Source organism: Trachypithecus francoisi, unplaced genomic scaffold (genome assembly GCF_009764315.1).
Source record: "Trachypithecus francoisi isolate TF-2019V2 unplaced genomic scaffold, Tfra_2.0 Lachesis_group3, whole genome shotgun sequence".
Lineage (NCBI taxonomy): Eukaryota > Metazoa > Chordata > Mammalia > Primates > Cercopithecidae > Trachypithecus > Trachypithecus francoisi.
Window position 1 is genome coordinate 156,185,252 of NW_022681468.1, and position 24,840 is coordinate 156,210,091.

The 24,840-nt window shown below is 40.5% G+C and overlaps 1 protein-coding gene across 3 annotated transcripts in view; it reads left to right on the forward strand.

The window, feature by feature from the left end:
- KATNBL1 (katanin regulatory subunit B1 like 1) overlaps nucleotides 1–24,840 on the forward strand; it is a 70,478-nt gene that overhangs the window by 35,008 nt on the left and 10,630 nt on the right. For all 3 annotated transcript variants that reach the window (XM_033190682.1, XM_033190681.1, XM_033190684.1), the window contains exons 2-4: nucleotides 11,766–11,896; nucleotides 20,781–20,821; nucleotides 22,403–22,682. In XM_033190682.1, coding sequence (XP_033046573.1) covers nucleotides 11,780–11,896; nucleotides 20,781–20,821; nucleotides 22,403–22,682 — 438 coding nt within the window. In that variant the 5' untranslated portion in view covers nucleotides 11,766–11,779. The remainder of the gene's footprint in view (nucleotides 1–11,765; nucleotides 11,897–20,780; nucleotides 20,822–22,402; nucleotides 22,683–24,840) is intronic.

Here is a 24,840-nt window from a genome sequence, read left to right on the forward strand (position 1 = left end):
CAGAGGTTGCAGTAAGCCGAGATCGCACCACTGCGCTCCAGCCTGGGCGACAAAGCGAATTAAGAAAAAAAAAGTTAATATTTGCCTGATACTTTTTTTCCCCTTCTTTTTACTTTCTACATGCCTATATCATTATTTTTGAAGTGAGTTTCTTGTGGACAACATATAGTTAGATCATGTTTCTGAATTTACTCTGATAATCACTGGCTTTTAATTAACTAAATGACTTTTAGACCATTTACATATAATGCAGTTATTGTTATGTCAGAGCTTAAGGCTGTCATTTTATTTTTTGTTTTCTGTTCTCTCTGTTCTTTGGTTCCCCTGGTTTTATTTATTGGTTTGTTGTTTTGTTTTGTTTCCCTTTATCCAGGTTATGTAAACAAGTTTCTCATTCCGTTTTGATTTCCCTGTAGTGTTTTTGAGTATAATTCTTGATACAGCTTTTTCAGTGATAGCTCTAGTTATTACATTATACACACATATCACAGTCTACTGATGTGGTCATTTTACCAGTTTGAGTGAAATGTAGAAATCTTACCTCTTTTTATGTCCCTTTAACCTCCACCACTTATCCTATAAAAGTCTCAATTAGTTTCTTAATTAGTTACCTATATTTTGAACAACATCAGATAGTGTTATAGTTTTTACTTCAACAATTAAACATAATTTGGAAAACTCAAGAATGAAAGTCTATTGCATTTCCTGTATTTTTGCTCACCATTTTCTGTCTCCCTGGTGTTCCTAGATTCCTTCTTTCATCATTTTGTTTGTTTGTTTGTTCGTTTGTTTTGTTTGGCTAGAGAGAACTTCCTGTAGTCATTCTTTTAGGGTAGATCTGCTGGTAAAAAATTCTCTTAATTTTCTTTCATCTGAGATTGTCATCATTTTCTCTTCATTCCTGAAGGATATTTTTTCTTCAAATAGGATTCTGGGTTGATACTTCTTTTCTTATAGTAGTTGAAAAATGTGCCATTCCTTCTAACTCTTCCCCAGTTGTCTCCATCTCCTCTCTAATGAACACCAGGTATTATAAATTAATTTCATTTTTGTGGCTACTTCTTTCCTTACCCTTCTAATGTGCTCTGATGTGTACTGGTTTTCCTCTGCTTCTGGTGCACAGCCTTCGTCTTAGGACGTTCTTTCATAATCATCCTGGGAAATCCCTTCCATATATCCTGTTGGATTTCCATTTCTTATCTTTCTGTTTTTTGGTTTATCCTTCTCTTACTGCTTACTGTGAAGAAATTTTGGGGAACGCTGCATATCTGAAGATACCTTTCTCCTACCCTCACACTTGATACTTTGGCTAGATATAAAATTTAAGGTTGCCTAAGAATTTTGATATCTTTACTCTCTGTCATTTTTACATGACCAAATTTGGATTTTAGGATTTATTTTTATTTGTATATTTTCACCTTATCTAGCTTCCCTACTACTCTGAAATTTAGCAGTAATCTACCTCGTAGGTCTATTTTCATCCACTGTGATACCTTTTCCATCTAGAAATTTATGTCCTTCAACCTTGTATAGTTTTCTTAAATTACCTCTTTGTTTGATTTCTCCTTTACTCTCTTGTACTCTTTCTAAAATTCTCTTTATTTGGATGTTGGTCCCTATAAGCCAGTCTTCTGATTTTTTTTTGTTTTTCTTCCTATGTTCTGGGAGATACCTTCAGGTTTCTCTTCCACCTTCTCTTGAGTTTGTTGCTATCTTTATTATGTTCCATTTTTTATTTTATTTATTTTTTTTTGAGACGGAGTCTTGCTCTGTTGCCCAGGCTGGAGTGCAGTGGTGTGATCTCGGCTCACTGCAAGCTCTGCCTCCTGGGTTCATGCCATTCTCCTGCCTCAGCCTCCCAAGTAGCTGGGACTACAGGCGCCTGCCACCATGCCCGGCTAGTTTTTTGTATTTTTGGTAGAGACAGGGTTTCATTGTGTTAGCCAGGATGGTCTCAATTTCCTGACCTTGTGATCTGCCCGCCTCGGCCTCCCAAAGTGCTGGGATTACAGGCGTGAGCCACCACGCTCAGCCTATTTTTAATTTTTAAGAGTATTTTTGTTAGGGTTTTTTGGTCTCATTTTTGTTTTATAGATGCAGTTTATTCTTTCAAAGATTTTTTAAAAGTTAGATTTATCAGAGTACAATTTACATACAATAAAAATTCACCCTTTTTAGTGTATAGCTCTATTAGTTTTGATAATTAGGTAACCACCACCTTGGTTGACATATAGTTCTTTGGAAACAGACCACCATTGATGTTAGTATTTTAGAGGGGTGTGTGTGTGTGTGTGTGTGTGTGGGTGTGGGTGTGTGTGTTTTTTCCTATAAGACTGGTCAGAGTTCCTAAGCAAGTATCCTCTGCACTCTTCCCTGGAGTATATAAGCCTGGTTGAAAGCTTCTGTGAGGCAAGGAGTAGAAAGAAGGTTAGCGATCTCAACATTTAGTATGTAAACTTTCACTTGATCCCCCTTTTTAGAATATGTTCCTAGGCTGGGTGCAGTGGCTCACACCTGTCATCCCAGCACTTGGGTAGGCCAAGGTGGGTGGATCACTTGAGGTCAGGAGTTCGAGACCAGCCTGGCCAGTATGGTGAAACCCCATCTCCACTAAAAATACAGAAATTAGCCAGGCATGGTGACAGAAGCCCATAATCCCAGGTACTCAGGAGGCTGAGGCAGGAGAATCGCTTGAGCCTGGGAGGCAGAGGTTGCAGTGAGCTGAGATCGTGTCACTGGACTTCAGCCTGGGCAATAGAGTAAGATTCCATCTCAAAAAAAGAAAAAAAAATATGTTCCTCCCAGGGACTCTGTTTTATGTTTTCTAGACAATAAAACTTGTTTTTTCACTGGAATGAGGAAGAGGATCTAGTGAGCCAACTGTGTTTTAAATGGCTATTCAATCTATCTACTTGTTCTTAGGGTTACCTTTATCTCTACTTCTTTTATTTATTTATTTATTATTATTATACTTTAAGTTCCAGGGTACATGTACACAACATGCAGGTTTGTTACATAGGTATACATGTGCCATGTTGGTTTGCTGCACCCATCAACTTGTCATTTACAGTAGGTATGTCTCCTAATGCTATCCCTCCCCAACCCCCACCCCACAACAGGCCGAGGTGTGTGATGTTCCCCGCCCTGTGTCCAAGTGTTCTCATTGTTCAGTTTCCACCAATGGGTGACACCATGCGGTGTTTGGTTTTCTGTCCTCGCGATAGTTTGCTGAGAATGATCATTTTCAGCTTCATTCATGTCCCTGCAAAGGACATGAACTCCTCCTTTTTTATGGCTGCATAGTATTCCATGGTGTATATGTGCCACATTTTCTTAATCCAGTCTATCATTGATGGACGTTTGGGTTGGTTCCAAGTTTTTGCTATTGTGAATAGTGCTGTAATAAATATACATGTGCATGTGTCTTTACAGTAGCATGATTTATAATCCTTTGGGTATATACCCAGTATTGGGATCACTGGGTCAAATGGTATTTCTAGTTATAGATCCTTGAGGAATCGCCACACTGTCTTCCACAATGGTTGAACTAATTTACACTCCCACCAGCAACGTAAAAGCATTCTTCTTTCTCCACATCCTCTCCAGCATCTGTTGTTTCCTGACTTTTTAATGATCACCATTCTAACCGGTGTGAGATGGTCTCATAGTGGTTTTGATTTGCACATCTCTGATGACCAGTGATAATGAGCATTTTTTCATGTCTCTGTTGGCTGCATAAATATCTTCTTTTGAAAAGTGTCTGTTCATTTCCTTTGCCCACATTTTGATTGGGTTGTTTGTTTTTTTCTTGACAATTTGTTTAAGTTCTTTGTAGATTCTGGATATTCGCCCTTTGCTAGATGGGTGGATAGCAAAAATTTTCTCCCATTCTTTAGGTTGCCTGTTCACTCTCATGGTAGTTTATTTTGCTGTGCACAAGCTCTTTAGTTTGATTAGATCCCATTTGTCTCTTTTGGCTTTCGTTGCCATTACTTTTGGTGTTTTAGTCATGAAGTCCTTGCCCATGCCTATGACCTGAATGGTATTGCCTAGGTTTTCTTCTAGGGTTTTTATGCTTTTACATCTAAGTCTTTAATCCATCTTGAATTAATTTTTGTATAAGGTGTAAGGAAGGGATCCAGTTTCAGCTTTCTACTTATGGCTAGCCAGTTTTCCCACCACCATTTATTAAATAGGGTATCCTTTCCCCATTACTTGTTGTCAGGTTTGTCAAAGATCAGATGGTTGTAGATGTGTAGTGTTATTTCTGAGGCATCTGTTCTGTTCCATTGTTCTATATATCTGTTTTGGTACCAGTACCATGCTGTTTTGGTTACTGTAGCCTTGTAGTGTAGTTTGAAGTCAGGTAGTGTGATGCCATCCAGGTAGTCTGATGCCAGCTTTGTTTTTTTGCTTAGGATTGTCTTGGCAATGCAGGCTCTTTTTTGGTTCCATATGAACTTTAAAATAGTTTTTTTCCAATTCTGTGAAGAAAGTCATTGGTAGCTTGATGGGGATGGCATTGAATCTGTAAATTACCTTGGGCAGTATGGCCATTTTCACGATATTGATTCTTCCTATTCATGAGCATGGAATGTTCTTCCATTTGTTTGTGTCCTCTTTTATTTCGTTGAGCAGTGGTTTGTAGTTCTCCTTGAAGAGGTCCTTCACATCCCTTGTAAGTTGGATTCCTAGGTATTGTATTCTCTTTGTAGCACTTGTGAATGGGAGTTCACTCATGATTCAGCTCTGTTTGTCTGTTGTTGGTGTATAGGAATGCTTGTGATTTTTGCATATTGATTTTGTACCCTGAGCCTTTGCTGAAGCTGCTTATCAGCTTAAGGAGATTCTGGGCTGAGGCGACGGGGTTTTCTAAATATACAATCATGTCATCTGCAAACAGGGACAACTTGACTTCCTCTTTTCCTAATTGAATACCCTTTATTTCTTTCTCTTGCCTGATTGCCCTGGCCAGAACTTCCAACACTATGTTGAATAGGAGTGGTGAGAGAGGGCATCTCTGTCTTGTGCCAGTTTTCAAAGGGAATGCTTCCAGTTTTTGCCCATTCGGTATGATATTGGCTGTGGGATTGTCATAAATAGGTCTTATTATTTTGAGATATGTTCCATCAATACCTAGTTTATTGAGACTTTTTAGCATGAAGTCCTGTTGAATTTTGTCGACGGCCTTTTCTGCATCTATTGAGATAATCATGTGTTTTTTGTCATTGTTTCTGTTTATGTGATGGATTATGTTTATTGATTTGCCTATGTTGAACCAACCTTGCATCCCAGGGATGAAGCCGACTTAATCATGGTGGATAAGCTTTTTGATGTGCTGCTGGATTCGGTTTGCTAGTATTTTATTGAGGATTTTCGCATTGATCTTCATCAGGGATATTGGTCTAAAAATCTCTTTTTTTGTTGTGTCTCTGCCAGGCTTTGGTATCACGATGATGCTGGCCTCATAAAATGCGTTAGGGAGGATTCCCTCTTTTTCTCTTGATTGGAATAGTTTCAGAAGGAATGGTACCAGCTCCTCGTTGTACTTCTGGTAGAATTCGACTGTGAATCCGTCTGGTCCTGGACATTTTTTGGTTGGTAAGTTATTAATTATTGCCTCAATTTCAGAGCCTGTTATTGGTCTATTCAGCAATTCAGCTTCTTCCTGGTTTAGTCTTGTGAGGGTGTATGTGTCCAGGAATGTATCCGTTTCTTCTAGATTTTCTAGTTTATTTACATAGAGGTGTTTATAGTATTCTCTGATGGTAGTTTGTATTTCTGTGGGATCGGTGGTGATATCCCCTTTGTCATTTTTTCTTGCATCTAGTTGATTCTTCTCTCTTCTTTGTTAGTCTTGCTAGGGGTCTATCAATTTTGTTGATCTTTTCAAAAAAACCAGCTCCTGGATTCATGGGTGGTTTTCTTTTTTTTGTTTTTTTTTTTGAAGGATTTTTTTGTGTCTCTATCTCCTTCAGTTCTGCTCTGATCTTAGTTCTTGCCTTCTGCTAGCTTTTGAATTTGTTTACTCTTGCTTCTCTAGTTCTTTTGATTGTGGTGTTAGGGTGTTGATTTTAGATCTTTCCTACTTTCTCTTATGGACAGTTAGTGCTATAAATTTCCCTCTACACACCGCTTTAAATGTGTCCCAGAGATTCTGGTATGTTGTGTCTTTGTTCTTATTGGTTTCAAAGAACATCTTTATTTCTGCCTTCATTTCATTATTTACCCAGTAGTCATTCAGGAGCAGGTTGTTCAGTTTCCATGTAGTTGTATGGTTTTGAGTGAACTTCTTAATCCTGAGTTCTAATTTGGTTGCACTGTGGTCTGATAGGCAGTTTGTTGTGATTTCTGTTCTTTTTACATTTGCTGAGGAGGGCTTTACTTCCACTTATGTGGTCAGTTTTAGAATAAGTGTGATATGATGCTGAGAAGAATGTATATTCTGTTGGATTGGGGAGGAGAGTTCTGTAGATGTCTCTTCCGTCAGCTTGGTGCAGAGCTGAGTTCAAATCCTGCATATCCTTGTTAACCTTCTGTCTCATTAATCTGTCTAATATTGACAGTGGGTGTTAAACTCTCCCATTGTTATTGGGTGGGAGTCTAAGTCTCTTTGTAGGTCTCCAAGGACTTGCTTTGTGAATCTGGGTGCTCCTGTATTGGGTGCATATATATTTGGGATAGTTAGCTCTTCTTGCTGAATTGATTCCTTTACCATTATAGAATGGCCTTCTTTGTCTCTTTTGATCTTTGTTGGTTTAAAGTCTGTTTTATCAGTAACAGGATTGCAAACCCTGCTTTTTTTTTTTCTTTCCATTTATTTGGTAGATCTTCCTCCATCCCTTTATTTTGAGCCTATGTGTGTCTTTGCACATAAGATGAGTCTCCTGAATACAGCACACCAATAGGTCTTGACTCTTTATCCAATTTGCCAGTCTGTATCTTTTAATTGGGGCATTTAGCCCATTTACATTTAAGGTTAATACTGTTATGTGTGAATCTGATCCTGTCATTATGGTGCTAGCTGGTTATTTCACCTGTTAATGGATGCAGTTTCTTCCTAGCATCGATGGTCTTTGCATTTTGGCATGTCTTTGCAGTGGCTGGTACTGGTTGTTCCTATCCATGTTTAGTGCTTCCTTCAGGAGCTCTTGTAAGGCAGGCTTCGTGGTGACAAAATCTCTGAGCATTTATTTGCTTGTCTGTAAAGGATTTTATTTCTCCTTCACTTACGAAGCTTAGTTTGGCTGGATATGAAATTCTGGGTTGAAAATTCTTTTCTTTCAGAATGTTGAATGTTGGCCCCCACTCTCTTCTGGCTTGTAGGGTTTCTGCCAAGAGATGTGCTGTTAGTCTGATGGGCTTTCCTTTGTGGGTAACCTGACCTTTCTTTGTGGCTGCCCTTAACATTTTTCCCTTCATTTCAACCTTGGTGAATCTGACAATTAAGTGTCTTGGGGTTGCTCTTCTTGAGTAATGTCTTTATGGTGTTCTCTGTATTTCCTGAATTTGAATGTTGGCCTGCCTTGCTAGGTTGGGGAAATTCTTCTGAATAATATCCTTAAGAGTGTTTTCTAACTTGGTTTCATTCTCCCTGTCACTTTCAGGTACACCAATCAAACGTAGATTTGGTCTTTTCACGTAGTCCCATATTTCTTGGAGGCTTTGTTCGTTTCTTTTCACTCTTTTTTTCTCTAATCTTGTCTTGCTTTATTTCATTAATTTGATCTTCAGTCACTGATATCCTTCCTTCTGCTTGATTGAATGAGCTGTTGAAACTTGTGTATGTTTCACGAAGTTCTCTTACTGTGATTTTCAGCTCCATCATGTAATTTAAGCTCTTCTCTACACTGGTTATTCTAGTTAACCATTTGTCTAACCTTTTTTCAAGGTTTTTGGCTTCCTTGCGGTGGTTGAGAACATGCTCCTTTACTTGGGAAAGTTTATTACTGACCTTCTGAAGCCTACTTCTGTCAACCTGTCAAACTCATTCTCCATCGAGTTTTGTTCCCTTGCTGGTGAGGAGTTGTGTTCCTTTTGTGGAGAAGAGGTGTTCTGGTTTTTGGAATTTTCAGCCTTTCTGCTCTGGTTTCTCCCCATCTTTGTGGTTTTATCTACCTTTAGTCTTTGATGTTGGTGACTTACAGGTGGGGTTTTGGTGTGGATGGCCTTTTTGTTGATGATGATGCTATTCCTCTCTGTTTGTTAGTTTTCCTTCTGACAGGCCTCTCAGCTGCAGGTCTGTTGGAGTTTGCTGGAGGTCCACTCCACACTCTGTTTGCCTGGGTATCACCAGCGGCGGCTGCAGAACAGCAAATATTGCTGCCTGATCCTTCCTCTGGAAGCTTCGTCCCAGAGGGATACCCGCCTGTATGAGGTGTCTATCAGCCCCTACGAGGAGGTGTCTCCTGGTTAGGCTACACAGGGATCGGGGACCCACTTGAGGAGGCAGTCTGTCTGTTCTCAGATCTCAAACGTCGTGCTCGGAGAACCAGTGCTCTCTTCAGAGCTATCAGACTGGGAAGTTTAAGTCTACAGAAGTTTCTGCTGCGTTTTGTTCAGCTATGCCCTGCCCCCAGAGGTGGAGTCTGTAGAGGTTAGCAAGCCTTGCAGAGCTGCGGTGGGCTCTGCCCAGTTTGAGCTACCCGGGCCACTTTGTTTACCTACTCAAGCCTCAGCAATGGCAGATGCCTCTCCCACCGCCAGGCTGCTGCTTCACAGGTCTATCTCAGACTGCTGCACTGACAGTAAGCAAGGCTCCGTGGGCATGGGATCCGCCAAGCCAGGCGCGGGATAGAATCTCCTGTTCTGCCGTTTGCTAAGACTGTTGAAAAAGCGCAGTATTTGGGCAAGAGTGACACATTTTTCCAGGTACCATGTGTCATGGCTTCCCTTGTCTAGGAAAGGGAAATCCCCCAACCCCTTGTGCTTCCCTGGTGTGGTGACGCTCCGCCCTGCTTTGGCTCACCTTCTGTGGGCTGCACCCACTGTCCAACCAGTTCCAGTGAGATGAACTAGGTACCTCAGTTGGAAATGCAGAAATCACCCATCTTCTGTGTTGATCACCCTGGGAGCTACAGACCAGAGCTGTTCCTATTAGGCCATCTTGGAACAGACTCATCACCGTCTCTACTTCTTGATGTCCTTGGTATTGCCAGTTCCTGAACTTTTGGGGGATTCTTCATTTAACTTTCCTCATTGCCAGTTTAGGATCTGGCTGTCTCACATCTGCTGAGTCAGTTACCACTTTTATTTATTTATGTATGTATGTATGTATGTATGTATGTTTTGAGATGGAGTCTTGCTCTGTCACCCAGGCTGGAGTGCAGTGGCATGATCTTGGCTCACTGCAAGCTCAGCCTCCCGGGTTCAGGTGTTTCTTGTGCCTCACCTCCCAGGTAGCTGGGATTACAGGTGCCCGCCACCACGCCCTGCTAATTTTTGTATTTTTGTAGCAACAGGGTTTCACCATGTTTGCCAGGCTAGTCTCGAACTCCTGACCTCAGGTGATCTGCTCGTCTCAGCCTCCAAACTTACTGGGATTACAGGCATGAGCCACCACACCTGATCCAGTTACCACTTTTAGCTTTGCAGTTTCCAAAATGTTGTTACCATCACGTGAACTTCTGTCTTTGTCCTCATGGGTTTTATGTCTTTACAAACCTTTTATTGTCATTTATGTCGGGTTTCAAGGAAGGGTAGAGGTAATTGCATGTGTGCAATCCATTATCTTTTTAACTAAAAGTCCCCTTTTTTGAAAAAGAAAAAAATCTTACATTGTAGCATTGTGGACAAGACCCTTTATGATCTAACTTTTATCTCTAGCCTCATTTAACTGCATAAGCTCCAGCCACAAGTATCTGCTTAAGAGACTGCCAAACAGTGTTGGGTCATGCCTTTCAGTTCTGCACATGCTATTTTCTCAGTGTGCTGTTTGTCCTTTAAGACCGTTCTTGGTTAAACTTTGCTGATTTGTCTGAGTGTCTTTCTGTCAGAGTACTTATTGTATTATTGCAGTTACTTATTTAGTTTTCAAAAATCTCACTCTGGAGGTTTCTTAACCTGGGATGGAGGTGGAAGGATCATCCATGAATTAGCTGTAAGAAATATTAGAAAATGTGGCCGGGCGCGGTGGCTCAAGCCTGTAATCCCAGCACTTTGGGAGGCCGAGACAGGCAGATCACGAGGTCAGGAGATCGAGACCATCCTGGCTAACATGGTGAAACCCCGTCCCTACTAAAAAAAAAAAAAAAAGCTAGCCGGGCGAGGTGGCGGGCGCTTGTAGTCCCAGCTACTCGGGAGGCTGAGGCAGGAGAATGGCGTAAACCCGGGAGGCGGAGCTTGCAGTGAGCTGAGATTGGGCCACTGCACTCCAGCCTGGGCGACAGAGCGAGACTCCGTCTCAAAAAAAAAAAAAAAAAAGAAATATTAGAAAATGCTGAAATTATTTGTAAAATTTCATGTGTATGTTCATATTTTTGGAGAATTGAGAATATGCCTCAGAAATACTTGTGGAGCTTTTGAAAAATATAATTGCTTTGGGCTCCACTGCAGAGAGAGACACGCTGAGTTACAGTCTCTTAAGTTAGGACCCACAAAAATCTATATTCAAAAAATTTTCTAAATGATTCTTTAAAACAGGATCTCTGAGCATCGTCTACATTAACACCAGGGCCTGGCTTATATTAAATGCTTAGTAGATTTTTAAAGAAAGAATAAGGGAGGAACTTAAGTTCAGGGCATGACCTGAAATAAATTTCCAATGTGAAACCAAAGTGCAAGTGAGAAAATCACAAATTTCCTCTGTTACATAATTAAGTCATAGCATTTGTTTCCATCACCACCCTCTCTTTACACCCTCTTTAGATGTAATTAGTAAAACAGAAGGGCATGGATTTTTTTTTCCCCAAAGGTAGAAGAGAACTTTGGAGAGCTGTCTGCAAAAATGAAAGGAGAATTTAAGGATTAGCCATAGGACAAGTCAGTTGTATGTAGTCCAATTTTGGTTCCTCTCATTGCTTAGAGTTGTATTTGACCCAGTGATTTAGTTGCACAGTTTTAGGTTTCTGTACATTTGGATGTCATAGATACCACTATCTTACATACCTTATTTCATAATCTGTGCATTTAATAAATGGCTAGTGAGATAGAAAATGGGGAGATTGATGTGTTGCTTTGGCAAAAATAACAACAATAATAATAATAATAATACATACAATATTATTGTAACTGGTTCCAACTAAAGAATGAGGACAGCCTGGTCACAGTGGCCCACACCTGTAATCCCAGCACTTAGGGAGGCAGAGGTGGATGGATCACCTGAGGTCAGGAGTATGAGATCAGCCTGACCAACATGGTAAAACCCCATCTCTACTAAAAATATATAAAATTAGTCGGGCATAGTGGCACAAGCCTGTAATCCCTGCTTCTTGGGAGGCTGAGGCAGGAGAATCGCTTGAACCCAGGAGGCGGAGGTTGCAGTGAGCCAAGATCAAGCCATTGCACTCCAGCCTGGACAACAAGAGCAAAACTGCATCTCAAAAAAAAAAAAAAAAAAAAGAGTGAGGACAGAAAGAGGCTTAATTTCCTGGAATGCCTTGCCTTGTGCTTCCTCTATGTTTAAGGTTTTAAAAAAATTGTAAATTAAAATTATGTCCTCTGCCTTTTTTATATAGCATTGTGCTACTGTTGTATGTTTGTGTATGTGTTAAAAATGACCAGACTCTTTTTGGTTTTTTAATTTTCTATTTTATTTTATTGTCTAGGTACTTAAGAGATTATGGCATCGGAAACCCACAATGTTAAAAAACGGAACTTTTGTAATAAGATTGAGGATCATTTCGTTGATCTTCCTAGAAAAAAGATCTCTAATTTCACTAATAAGAACATGAAGGAGGTAAGTCTATGGTTTCTAGAAAACAGATAAGACAATTTAAACTGTCAGATCTCTAGATATCTCTGGTTGAATTGTTTAAACAGTGGGAGGATAATAATTCTGCTTAATCTCCCAGAATTAAGTTGAATTGGTGAAGTATAACCAATGTCTTTCTTTTGTTTGTTTGTTTGTTAGGTCTTAACCATTGTATTTCTATATTCTCTAAAAAGTTTTTAGTCAGGCTGGGCATGGTGGCTTATGCCTGTAATCCCAGCACTTTGGGAGGCCGAGGTGGGTGGATCACCTGAGGTCAGGAGTTCGAGACCAGCCTGGCCAACTTGGTGAAACCCTGTGTCTACTAAAAAGACAAAAATTAGCTGAGCATGGTGGTGGGTGCCTGTAATCCCAGCCACTTGGGAGGCTGAGAGAGGAGAATCATTTGAACCTGGGAGGTGGAGGCAGCAATGAGCTAGATCGTGCCATTGCCATTACATTCTAGCCTGGGCACCAAGAGCAAAACTCCGTATCAAAAAAAAAAAAAGTTTTTAGTCACTATCTGTTTCAATATGATATAATTTAAATATTTTAGTTAAAGAGGAATTTCAGAGGTGCTTTGTGTTCACTATTGTAAGATTCATTAGCACTGGTATCGTTTCTTTTAAACCACATTCAGGCCAGGCTTGGTGGCTCATAGCTATAATCCCAGCACTTTCGGAGACTGAGGCAGGAGGATCACTTGAACCCAGGAGTTCAAGCCCAGCCTGGACAACATAGTGAGACTCCATCTATACCAAAAAAAAAAAAATTTTTTTTTAACTAGCCAGGTGTGGTGGCATGCACATGTGGTCCTTAGCTACTGGGGAGGCTGAGGTATGAGGATCACTTGATCCCAGGGTGTTAAGGCTGCAGTGAGCTGTGTTCATACCACTGCACTTCAGCCTGGGTGACAGAGCCAGATCCTATCTCTAAAACAACAGCAGCAACAGCAATAAGAAAAGAGATTAAAATTTAACTCACTTGTTAAGCATCCTATAAGTTACAGTATAATTTGCGACTAGTGTGTGGAAAATAGGGAGCTGGATATTGTATTAGTCCATTTTCATGCTGCTGATAAAGACATACCCAAGACTGGGTAATCTCTGAAGAAAAAGAGATTTAATGGACTCACAGTTCCACATGGCTAGAGAGGCCTCACAATCACGTCAAAAAGCGAAAGGCATATTTTAGTTACATGGCAGCAGATAAGAGAATGAGAACCAAGTGAAAGGGGTTTCCCCTTATAAAGCCATCAGATCTCGTGAGACTTATTCATTACCACAAGAACAGTATTGGGGAAACCACCCCCGTGATTCAGTTATCTCCCACTGAGTCCCTCCCACAACACGTGGGAATTATGGGAACTACAATTCAAGATGAGATTTGGGTGGGGACACAACAAAACTATATCAGATATGTTGCTTTGCCAAAAATAACTGCATATGATGTTGTTGTATGTTGATTCAGACTACAGAATTAGAACAGAGAAAACATTAATCTGAAAAACTTACCTGTTGAATTTTAGATTTGTTGATATCAATCACAAAATTTACATAAGTATTAATGAACTTAAATATGCCTCAATTATTAAGTACAATGAATTCTGAGTTCCTCTTCAAAGAACCAGTATGTCAGTATATTCAGCTTCCTTATATTTTGTTCTCCATTTTAAAGTTTAACTTCCTCGTTCTTTATGCCTCCTTGCCCCTAGTTTCAGTAAACAACCCCCTTCTAGCCTTTATACTCACATATTTAGAGTCGTTAGTCATCCTTAGTCACCTGCTCTGTCCTTAGTCATTTTAGTCACCTGCTCTGTAACCATCCTTCCCGCTGAAACTGCTCACCCTGCCACTCCAGCTCATACCCCTGCTCTCTTTAAAATAGCCTATCAGAATTAGTTTAGACTGTGTTGTCCAACCCTAGCCAATAGGGGAACGACACAGCAGTAGGGACTAGCTGCGTTAGGGATAAGTACCCCTTCCCCTCCCTTGTCCAGTGTGATTTTGCGACCACTTCAGGTGCACCCTTCTGCAGAAGTAAATTGCTTTGCTGAGAAAGCTTTTTGCCAGAGTGCTGATTCTTCTCTGTGGCATCGAGCATTTGTTTCTAACAAATTTGGGGGCCCATCCGGGATTCCCATTCTCCTCTGAGGAAGGGTCTCTGGTCCTCTCCCATGAGGAGGCATGCCGCTCAGCCTCTTGCGGCGGCCTCAGGTAAGGAATCGAGGCACACCCGGTGTGATGAATAAACCCAGACTCTCAGCAACACAGGAAGAAACAGACCAACAACTTGGGGGAAAAAGAAAAATCATCACATACCAGGTAACCCTGTGCATAGACCAAGGTAAGAAACATCACAAGAGCGACAAAGTATTTCCTTGGTAGTTGGGGTATCTTGGAGGTTGAAAGTGCGTGAATGAGACGCACAATTGAGTGCAAAGCGAGTGTTGAGTCCGGATTTGTGGTTTTGTAGTCACCTCATACAGCTTAGGGCAGCCCTCTTGTAAAGGAGTCTGGGTTGGGGGTTTATACCAACCCACCAATCCCAAGAGGGATCTAACGTTCCCATTAGGGAAGCAGCCAGAGAAGGACGAAGCGAAAGTAGAAGAATGCAAGAAGCCTCTAGTAGGGGTGTTGAGCCTCTAGGAAAGGAAGGCGAGAAATCTCCAGTAGTGGGGATTGAGCCTCACACAAACCTCCAGTAGTAGGGAAGGCAAGAAATTTCCAGTAGGGGAAATTGAGCTTCACCTCAAAAGTTGACAAATCTCCAGTAGGGGAGATTGAGCCTTACCCCAAAACCATCAAGATGGGAAATACCCCAAGTAAGATAAGGGATAAAAAGGAGAAAGCTAGCAACAATAATATTCCCCCTGATAGTCCCATAGGCCTAATGTTGAAATATTAGAAGAATAATGAAAAGACCTTAGAGAAATGATAAAAAGAATTCGAGAGTCTAAACCCCGCATCCAAAACATTATAAAAGGTTTCAATAACAAGGAAAAGATGAAAGACCTATACAATTCCTAAAAAGACTCAAAGAGCAAATGAGAAAATATGTAGGTCTAGAATTAGAAGACACTGCTCCCCCCCCACACAGATGAAGGATGTCAGAGCTTCATTTTGTAACTAATAGTTGGCCAGATATTAACAAGAAATTACAAAAGATAGAGAACTGGGAAGGTAGATCTTTAGAAGAGCTTCTAAGAGAACCCCAAAAAGTATATGTAAGAAGAGAAGAAGAAAAAAGAAGGCAAAAATTCTGCTGTCCACCATACAACAAAGTACCCGGGGGCAGAACCTGTAAGGAACCTAGACCCCCACTCTCCAGGCAATATGAAGGGTACGAAAGAGTAAAGCCAGGAGGCTCAAAGGTAGAAAAGAAAAAAGGACAGAACGAATGTTTCAAATGTGGAAAGTTAGGTCACTTTAAAAGAAAATGTCCCAAATGAGAAAAGAAAGAAAAAGTCATCTACTTAGAGCTTCTGAGGAAGACTAGGGAAGTCAGGGACTGTATCTTTTTTTGAGTCCTACCAAGAGCCCTTGATAAATTTAGAAGTGGGACCTAAACTTGAGCTTATTACCTTTTTAATCAACTCAGGAGCAGCTCGCTCCTCAGTTTGTTATCTTCCATCTAGTGTAACTTGTTCATAAGAAGAACTTTTTATCTCAAGGGTAAAAGGAGAAGAGTTTAGAGCAAAACTCTTAGAGGAGACAGAAGTGAAATATAAAAACTGATCAGCTAGCATCAAATTTATTAATTTCGGATGCAGGGACAAATCTATTAAGAGATTTAATGCTAAAATTAGGCTTAGGCCTCCAAATCAATTGGAAAATTCCTCCCCTTCCTAAACTTGCTCTCCACCTCAGACAGAGAACACATTCATCCCAAGGTATGGTCAAAAGACAGGAATCAAGGAAGGTTACAGATTCCTCTGATTCATGTTAAATTTTTAAAACCCTAGGGTAATAGTAAAGAGAAAGCAACACCCTATTCCTTTAACAGCCAGAGTAAATTGAAAACCTATAATTGAAGGTCTTTTCTGTGATGAGCTTCTTGAACCCTGTATGTCTCCCTATATAACACTCCAATACTGCCTGTAAAGAAGCCAGACAGGTCATACCAGTTAGTGTAAGACCTCAGAGCTATTAATTAGATAGTCCAAACCACCCACCCTGTTGTTACTAGTTAACTGTCCCCATCCTAGCTTTACCTTCCCCTAGAACTGCCTTTTCATCTCTGTCAATGTAAACAAAAGAGTAGCCTTAGGACTACTTACTCAAAAACATGGGGCCACCAGCAGCCCATAGCCTTTTTGTCAAAAATTCTCGACCCTGTAATCTGAGGGTGGCCTAAATGTATTCAATCTGTAGCAGCAACAGCCCTATTAACAGAAAAAAAAAAACAGAAAATTAACTTTTAGAAGGAACCTCATTGTCAGTACACCTCACCAAGTCAAAAATATCTTTAATCAGAAGGCAGAAAGGTGGCTTATTGACTCAAGAATTTTAAAATACGAAGATACCCTGTTAGAGATAATTTAACACTAACCACTGGTAATTCACTTAACCCAGCAGGTTTCCTGACTGAGAATCCAAATTTAAAGAGACCTGAGCATGAGTGTTTAGATTTTATTGACTTAATTTTAAAGTCAGACACGATTTAAGAGAGACCCCTTTCAAACGGGGCAGCACTTATTTATAGATGGCTCTTCCTGGGTAATTGAAGGAAAAAGACATAATGAGTACTCAGTAGTCGATGGGGAACTCCTTGCAGAAGTAGAGTCAGGAATACCACCCAGTAATTGGTCTGCCTAAACATGTGAATTGTTTGCATTAAATCAAGCCTTAAAGCACCTGCAGAGCTAAGAAAGGACTATTTATACTGATTCCAAACATGCCTTCTGGGTAGCTTACACCTTTGAAACAAAAAAAATTAGACTGAATGAGATCTTCAAAGACCAAGACCTGGTCCACAAGGAATTAATCACTCAAGTATTAGATAACCTCCAGTTGCCAGAAGAAATAGCTGTTGTCCATGTCCCAGGACATCGAAGAGATATCTCTTTTGAAAGCCAGGGAAACAACCTTGCACATCAAATAGCCAAACAAGCTGCCGTTTCCTCTGAAATGCCTGTTGTTCACTTAACCCCTTGCCTTCTTCCCCCAACTGCAGTTCCCATCTTCTTTCCCACTGAAAAAGAGAAATTCATAAAATTAGGGGCCAAAGAAAATTCAGAAGGGAAACGGATGTTACCAGACCAAAGAAAAATGTTATCCAATCCCCTCATGAGAGAAGACCTCTCTCATCTGCATCAAGGGACTCACTGAGGGCCTCAAGCTATGTGTGATACAGTCCTTTGGGTTTATGGGTGTGTAGGAATTGACGCTTTGGCATGACAGGTTACAGATAGTTGCCTAGTATGTAGGAAGACTAATAAGCAGACCCTCAGAAAACCACCTCTTAGGGGAAGGTATCCGGAATTAAGACTGTTCCAAAGTATCCAAGCTGATTACACCAAGATGCCCCCATTTGGTTGTCTAAAGTATTTACTAGTAATAGTAGATCACCTTACTCATTGGATAGAAGCTATTTCCTTTCAAGTGCAACTGCTAATAATGTAGTCAAAACATTAGTTGAAAATATTACACCCAGGTTTGGATTAATAGGAAACATTGATTCAGATAATGGGACGCATTTCACTGCACATGTCATTAAGAAATTAGCCCAGGTACTGGATATAACATGGGAAATCATACGCCCTGGCACCCACCTTCATCAGGAAGAGTGGGAAAAAAAAAATGAACCAAACTCTAAGAAGCCACTTAAGCAAATTTTAGTCTTAGAGACTTGGTTGCCATGGACTAGATGCCTTCCCATTGCCCTGTTGAGAATCCGAACTACTCCTCAGAGAGATGTCGGCTTATCCCCTTATGAAATGTTGTATAAGTTGCTCTATTCGCACTCCACTGCTGACATTCCCAAGTTCGAAACAAAACATCAGTTTCTCAGAAATTATGTACTTGGTTTATCTTCCACTTTCTCTTGCCTCAGAACTAAAGGTCTTTTAACACAGGCACCACTCCGAGAGTTTCCAGTACACCAACATCAGCCTAGGGACCACAGCCTCGTCAAAAGTTGGAGGGGAGGAAAACTCGAACCAGCTTAGGAAGGACCCTGCCTAGTGCTTCTAACCATTGAGAACACAGTTAAAACAGCAGAAATAGGATGGACTCATCACACCCAGGTCAAAAGAGCACCACCTCCTCTAGAATCATGGACAGCTATTCTAGGGCTAACTCCAAATAAGCTAAAGCTAAAACAGGTTTGATCCTCTTATGTTGCATCTCTTTCTTTTTCCCATCTATTGCTAGTCCTCTTGTTATTAATGTAACTAGGTCGAGTTCCCCCCAAACTATTACCTTTGATGTTTGCCTCGTGATGCCCTGTGGAGATGTGTCAAACCAGAGGCAACTCTCCACTTTGGAAAAGTATCTTTGTCCTTCCTAGCTCTTCTCAGACTGGAATTCTGTTAACTGGGATAAGTTAGTTTGGGAAGAGTTGGACGGAGATTCCAGTATAAACTGAGAGTCTTGCCCTCCCAATACAAAACTTTTATGCCATAGTTGATCCAACATTCTGTGGAACACTAAAGAGCAAGAGTAGACTGCCCCAACCAGTAGTTGTAATTTCCTAAAGCCATACATTCATTTTACTAAAGGAACAGCTTCCTCTAACTGTCACCTAAACCAATGCAATCCAGTACAGGCTATTATCTTAAACCCTCTAAGTTCTTCCCCTTCTCTAAGCCAGTTCCCTTCTTTAAGCCAGATTTATAGTATGGAGGCTGAAGTTTCAGGAGCAGACCCAAATCCTTTGAAATACTCTTCATTGTTCCCCACCACCTATACCTTCCCCTAAGCCTTCTTCCAGAATCTCCCACAACAAAACTATTGTTCTTCCTCCATCTAATGACAAGACCAAGGTAGCTATTGTAGAAGTCAAAGACCTAAAACAAACTTTGGCAGTTGAGACAGGATATCAAAATGCAAATGCCTGGTTGGAATAGATTAAATATTTCATCTACACTTTAAACAATAGCAGTTGTTATGCTTGTGCACACAGCAGGCCAGAGGCCTAGACTGTCCCCTTTCCACTATGATGGTCCTCCAGTCAACCGGGCATGGGCTCTATGGTAGCTCTTTTCCAAGATTCCACAGCCTGGGGTAACAAGTCGTGCCAAGCTCTTTCTCTGTTATATCCCAAAGTTCAACACCCTGCAGGTCAGCCGAGGGCCATCCAGCTTCTGTCTCCCAACACTGAGTTCACTTTGTGTCTCTCACGACAAAGAGGAAACTTAGCATCCCTTAGAGACCTAAAAGGATGAAGTGAGCTTAAGACTTTCCAAGAGCTCACCAACCAGTCAGCCCTTATACAGCCCCAAGCAGATGTATGGTGATATTGTGGTAGACCTTTGCTGGGCACTCTGCCAAGTAACTGGAGTGTCACTTGTGCCCTAGTCCAATTGACTATCCCTTTCACCCTGGCATTTTATCAACCAGAGAAACTAAAAAAACACAACGTCATAAAGCAAGGGAAGCCCGTTATGGGTCTTTCAACTCCCACATTTATTTAGATGCAATTAGAGTCCCATGAGGAGTACCAAATAAATTTAAGACCTGAGATCAAATAGCTACTGGATTTGAGTCAATATTTTGGTGGGTGACAATTAATAAAAATGTAGATTAGATATATTACACCTATTACAACCAACAGCAGTTTATTAACTATACTAGATATGCTGTTAAAGGAATAGCTGAGCAATTAGGGCCTACTAGCCAGATGGCTTGGGAAAATAGAATGACCTTAAACTTGATATTAGCAGAAAAAGAGGAAGTTTGAATCATGATTAAAACTCAATGTTGTATCTTCATCCCAAACAATACCACCCCTGATGAAAGTATAACAAAGGCATCACAAGGTCTAACTGCTCTGTCCAATGAGTTAGCAAAAAACTCAGGAGTAAATGACCCCTTCACAGGGTGGCTAGAAAAATGGTTTGATAAATGGAAAGGGATCATAGCCTCCATCCTTACTTCCCTTGCGACTGTAGCAGTAGTACTTATCCTTGTTGGATGCTGCATCATACCTTGCATCCGCAGGCTAGTCCAAAGATATATAGAAACAGCCCTTACTAAAACTTCTGTCAGTTCCCCTCCACTGTATTCTGACAAGCTCTTTCTTTTAGAAAACCAAGCAGAACAGCTAAGCCAAGACATGTTAAAGAAGTTTGAAGAGGAGACCTATAAAATTCAAAAGGGGGAAATTGTTAAGTACAATGAGTGCTGAGTTCCTCTGGGAACCAGTATGCCAGTATATTCAGCTTCCTTATATTTTGTTCTCCATTTTAAACTTTAACTTCCTTGATCTTTACACCTCCTTGCCCTTAGTTTTAGTAAACAACCCCCTTCTGCCCTTTATACTCACATATTTAGAGTCCTAGGTCATCCTTAGTCACCTGCTCTGTCCTTAGTCATCCTTAGTCACCTGCTCTGTAACCATCCTTCCCGCCAAAACTGCTCACCCCGCCACTGTGGCTCGTACCCAGATAGCCTATCGGAGTTAGTTTAGACTGTGCTGTCCAACCCTAGCCAATAGGGGAATGACACAGCAGGAGGGACTAGCTGCGTTAGGGATAAGAGCCCCTTCTCCTCCCTTGTCCAGTGAACTCTTGTGACCACTTCAGGCGCGAGTGACACCCTTCTCCAAAAGTAAATTGCCTTACTGAGAAAGCTTTTTGCCGGAGTGCTGATTCTTCTTTGCAGCACTGAGCATTTGTTTCTAACATCAACTATCTACTTTCATTTTTCAGGTTAAGAAATCTCCAAAACAGTTGGCTGCTTATATAAATAGGTAAGAGTTTCTTTAAAAAGTTTGTGGTAAACAACAAATATGGAAGCCGGGTAAGGATGACATTAAGGGAAAAAATAAGCATTCTCTTTTGTCATCATAATAATTAACTTATTGTCAGACAGCTCCTTTGTGCCAGTATCTGCACTAATAAACACATCAATATTGTCTCTGCTCCTTACAACAGTCCTACTCTATAGATAACATTACCCCTAACAGCTGATGAGAAAACTTAAGATCAGAGAAGTTAAGTGATTTGTTCAGAATCATATAGCTAGAAAAGTGGTAAGAATGACATTCATTCTCAGATCTGCCTAACTTCTAAAGGCACTTTCTACAAAACCACTGGTTTTCGAAGTGTGATTTGAGGACCTGGGGGTCCCTAAAGACCATTCATGGAATTTGTGAAGTCAGAATTACTTCTATAGCAATACTAAGACATTGACTGTCTTCATTTTCATTCTCTTTTTTGAGGGCACAATATAATTTTTCAAGAAGCTGTATGCCATTTGATATCACAGTAGACTGAATGGAGAAGCAGAAATGAGAACCCAGCTGTCTTTTGTTAAACCAGATATTAGAGATACATAAAAATGTAAAACAGTACCGTTCTTCTCATTTTTAAACAAGTTATTTTAGAAAATATGGGGTTTTGGTAAGATAGTCGGTGTTAGTATTAATATGTAATTAGTCTGTTGTTTGAATGAATTAACGAATGTTTTTAAATTTTGTTTTAGTTTTTAACACAGTAAATATCAACAGATATTATTCACATAAAAAATTATTTTGGCCGGGCATGGTGGCTCACGCCTGTATTCCCAGCACTTTGGGAGGCCAAGGCGGGTGGATCACAAGGTCAAGAGATTGAGATCATCCTTGCCAATGTGGTGAAACCCTGTCTCTACTAAAAATACAAAAATTAGTTGGACGTGGTGGCACGCGCCTGTAGTCCCAGCTACTCAGGAGGCTGAGGCAAGAGAATCACTTGAACCTGGCAGGCAGAGGTTGCAGTGAACCGAGATCACGTCACTGCATACCAGCCTGGTGACAGAGCAAGGCTCTGTCTCAAAAAAAAAAAAGATTATTTTGAGTCATTAATAATTTTTAAGGGGGCAAAGCATCCTGACACTAAAACATTTGAGAACCACTATATTAAACCATGAGGCTTGCTCTATTGTGTTCTGTCTTACTCAAATAAATTAATATACTTCAGCTTGAACTTTAAAATATACAAACTTGCAATCTTATTTGCTACTTTGTTAGGAAAAGATTAGGTTTCTAGAAAATGTTGTGATTTTGTTACTCCCAGAATGGCCTTTAATATTTCATTTTTAAAAGCATTCTAGTTATTATGTCTGTCTTCATTTTTATTTGGTATAAAATGTCATCCTTTACATTGTCTTCCAGATAATTTGTAATTTCCTTTTTACTTTCCTCTTCAACTCAGAATTAAGATTATTAAAATTCTACTTTGAATTTTAGTGGATTACAATCACAAAATATAGCCTATTAATTCTCTGTTTAAAACTTTTAAAGGATTTCATATGGTTCTTTTTCATTTAAGAAAATAAATTCTTTTTACAGAACAGTTGGACAAACTTTGAAAAGCCCAGATAAACTTCGTAAAGTGATCTATCGCAGAAAGAAAGTTCATCATCCCTTTCCAAATCCTTGTTACAGAAAAAAACAGTCCCCTGGAAGTGGGGGCTGTGACATGGCAAATAAAGAAAACGAACTGGCTTGTGCAGGCCACCTGCCTGAAAAATTACACCATGATAGTCGAACATATTTGGTTAACTCCAGTGATTCTGGTTCTTCACAGACAGAAAGCCCATCATCAAAATATAGTGGGTTTTTTTCTGAGGTAAGTCTTTTCTCTAAGTCATGTCTAGTTTAACTTTGTTCCTGTTATAATCTTGATTTTTTTCTTTGCCATATTCCACTAGCAGAATAATTTGCCACCTATTGAATGTAGACTTATTTAAGTCATAGTAACTCCCTGAGACAATTTTCTAGATTAACCAAATTTGAATTAATAATTTATTCCATTTCTCTAAGATGGGATGAAATGCTTAACAGGCTGCTAAAACTATCCAGTATGACAAGTTAGCCAGTAGATATTTAAAGGAAGAGAAAAGGAGAAATCTTGCCTAAAAAAGTGGAGCACTAGGCCAGACACAGTGGCTCACACCTGTAATCCCAGCACTTTGGGAGGCTGAGGTGGGTGGATCATGAGGTTAGGAGTTCGAGATCAGCATGGCCAACATGGTGAAACCCCATCTCTACTAAAAATACAAAAATTAGCCAGGCATGGTGGCAGGTGCCTGTGATCCCAGCTACTCAGAAGGAGTCTGAGACAGGAGAATCACTTGAACCCGGGAGTTGGAGGTTGCAGTGAGTTGAGATCGCACCATTGCACTCCAGCCTGGACAACAGAGCGACTCCGTCTCAAAAAAAATAAAATAAAAATAAAAAGAAGGACAACATCTGCAGGCAGATCACCCGAGGTCACGAGTTCCAGACCAGCCTGGCCAACATGGTGAAACCCTGTCTTTACAAAAGTACAAAAATTAGCCAGGCATGATGGTGGGTGCCTGTAATCCCAGCTGCTCGGGAGGCTGAGGCAAAAGAATCATTTGAACCTGGGAGGCAGAGGTTGCAGTGAGCCATGATCATGCCATTGCACTCCAGCCTAGGCAAGAGAGCATGACTCCGTCTCAAAAAAAAAAAAAAAAAAAAAAAAAAAAAAGTGGGCCACTGAAGCCAGTTATCCAGACACGTTTTGCTGGGCTCTTGAAATTGCATAGTTAAAGCATAGTTCAGGCAAACCTGCTGTGGTTTGCTGCTCTTCTGGCTCAAGCAACACTAGTTGTTTTAACATACTCAAAAGCGTTTTTGAGAGTGATAGAAATATTCTACAACTGGACCTGGCCAACGTGGCAAAACCCCATCTCTACTAGAAATACAAAAATTAGCTGGGCGTGGTGGCACACTTTGGGAGGCCAAGGTAGGTGGATCACTTGAGGTCAGGAGTTCAAGACCAGCCTGGCCAACGTGGCAAAACCGTGTCTTTACCAAAAATACAAAAATTACCCAGGCGTGGTGGTGCACGCCTATAATGCCAGCTACTTGGGAGGCTGATGCTGAAGAATGGCTTGAACCTGGGAGGCAGAGGTTGCAGTGAGCCAAGGTCATGTCACTGCACTCCAGCCTGGGTTACAGAGTGAGATTCTGTCTCAAAAAAAAAAGTGGACAAAGGACACAACAGACACTTTTCAAAGGAAGACATGCGTGTAGCTGACAAGCATATGAAAAAATGCTCAGCCTAAATGCTAAACCTAAAATCACTAATCATTAGAGAAATGCAAATTGAAACCACAATGAGATATCTCATACCAGTTAGAATGTCTATTATTAAAAAGTCAGAAAATAGCAGATTCTGGCAAGGTTGTAGAAAAAAGGGAACACTTATACACTGCTGGTGACAATGTAATTTAGTTTCGGCCATTGTGAAAGCAGTGTGACAATTTTTCAAAGAACTTAAAACAATCTCATTATTGGATATATACCCAAAGGAATATAAAACATTCTACCATAAAGACACATGTATGCGTATGTTCATCGCAGCACTATTCACAGTAGCAAAGACACGGAATCAAATGGAAATGCCCATCAGTGATAGACTGGATAAAGAAAATGTGGTGCGTATACACCATGGAATACTATGCAGCCATAAAAAGAACGCGATCATATCATTTGCAGTCACACGGGCGAACCTGGATGCCATTATCCTAAACGAACTAATACAGAAACAGAAACCCAAATACTTCATGTTCTCAGTTGGGGTGGGAGCTAAACCCTACGCTAGTGCATAGGGACACAAAGATGGGAACAACAGACATTAGGCCTACCTTAGGGTGGAGGGTGAGAAGAGAGTGAGGATCAAAAACCTACCTATCAGTTACTACACTTACTACCTGTATGACAAAATAATCTGTACACCAAACCCCCACAACATGCAA